This window comes from Nanorana parkeri, unplaced genomic scaffold (assembly GCF_000935625.1).
Source record: "Nanorana parkeri isolate BGI_ZX_2015 unplaced genomic scaffold, ASM93562v1 scaffold4245, whole genome shotgun sequence".
Lineage (NCBI taxonomy): Eukaryota > Metazoa > Chordata > Amphibia > Anura > Dicroglossidae > Nanorana > Nanorana parkeri.
The window spans coordinates 1-726 of NW_017310509.1; the positions used below are offsets into that span (position 1 = coordinate 1).

Consider the following 726-nt stretch of genomic DNA (forward strand, 5'->3'; position numbering starts at 1 on the left):
AATCTAAGGGAAAGCTGGTGCCTAGTGGTAAGGAGACGTCTTTCCTTCCAGTCCGTGGTGGACCTGTAACCCCCGACGTCGGCTCCGCCCCTCCATCAGAGAAGAGGACGCACTCACATGAGAAGGGGTTGTCTCCTTCCTCGTCACTTCCGTCATCGTCATCCTCACCGTCTGACATTAATAAGTCTTCATAGAGGACGCTGGCCTGCGGCTGCTGCACGGCGCTCTCCTCCTCCTCCTCGCCCAGATCCCCATCCTCCACTTCCTGTAGTCGTGTATAGAGGTATAAGTGACACCAGAAGACAACAGGCCAATGTACCCGTCCGTGACGGGGGGGAGGGGGATACTCACCGGGGCCGGGGTCTTCGGCTTCCCATCATCCTCTTCTTCATACCCTTCAATATCCACATCCGAGTCGTCCTCCCCGAGACGTCCTCTTCCCAACCTCATCTACAAGTGTCAGAAACGGAAACCCATCAGAACCCCAAACTTCTACACCACTCGGATCATAAGAACATGCAACACGTGTTATATGTTACCAAGCTCCTCCTCCCCAGGGAGGCCGTGGCTGCTTCCGTGGCGGACATGTTACTCTCATCCTGGTACATGGAAGCCTCGCGGGACATGCTCAGCGACGTATCATAATAGTCCAGAGGCTGCAAACCAACAAATCAGATCGTCTCACCGTTCACTCTGTGACACCCGAGGGGGGGTGGGGGCAACAAT

The 726-nt window shown here is 55.5% G+C and overlaps 1 protein-coding gene across 1 annotated transcript in view; it reads right to left on the bottom strand.

Moving 5' to 3' along the window:
* Nucleotides 1-117: 117 nt before the first annotated feature.
* LOC108803805 (transcription initiation factor TFIID subunit 1-like) overlaps nt 118-726 on the bottom strand; it is a gene marked incomplete at both ends in the record, with an annotated part of 19403 nt that continues 18794 nt past the window's right edge. The window contains 3 exons of the mRNA XM_018575604.1: nt 118-265; nt 352-450; nt 540-656. Coding sequence (XP_018431106.1) covers nt 118-265; nt 352-450; nt 540-656 — 364 coding nt within the window. The remainder of the gene's footprint in view (nt 266-351; nt 451-539; nt 657-726) is intronic.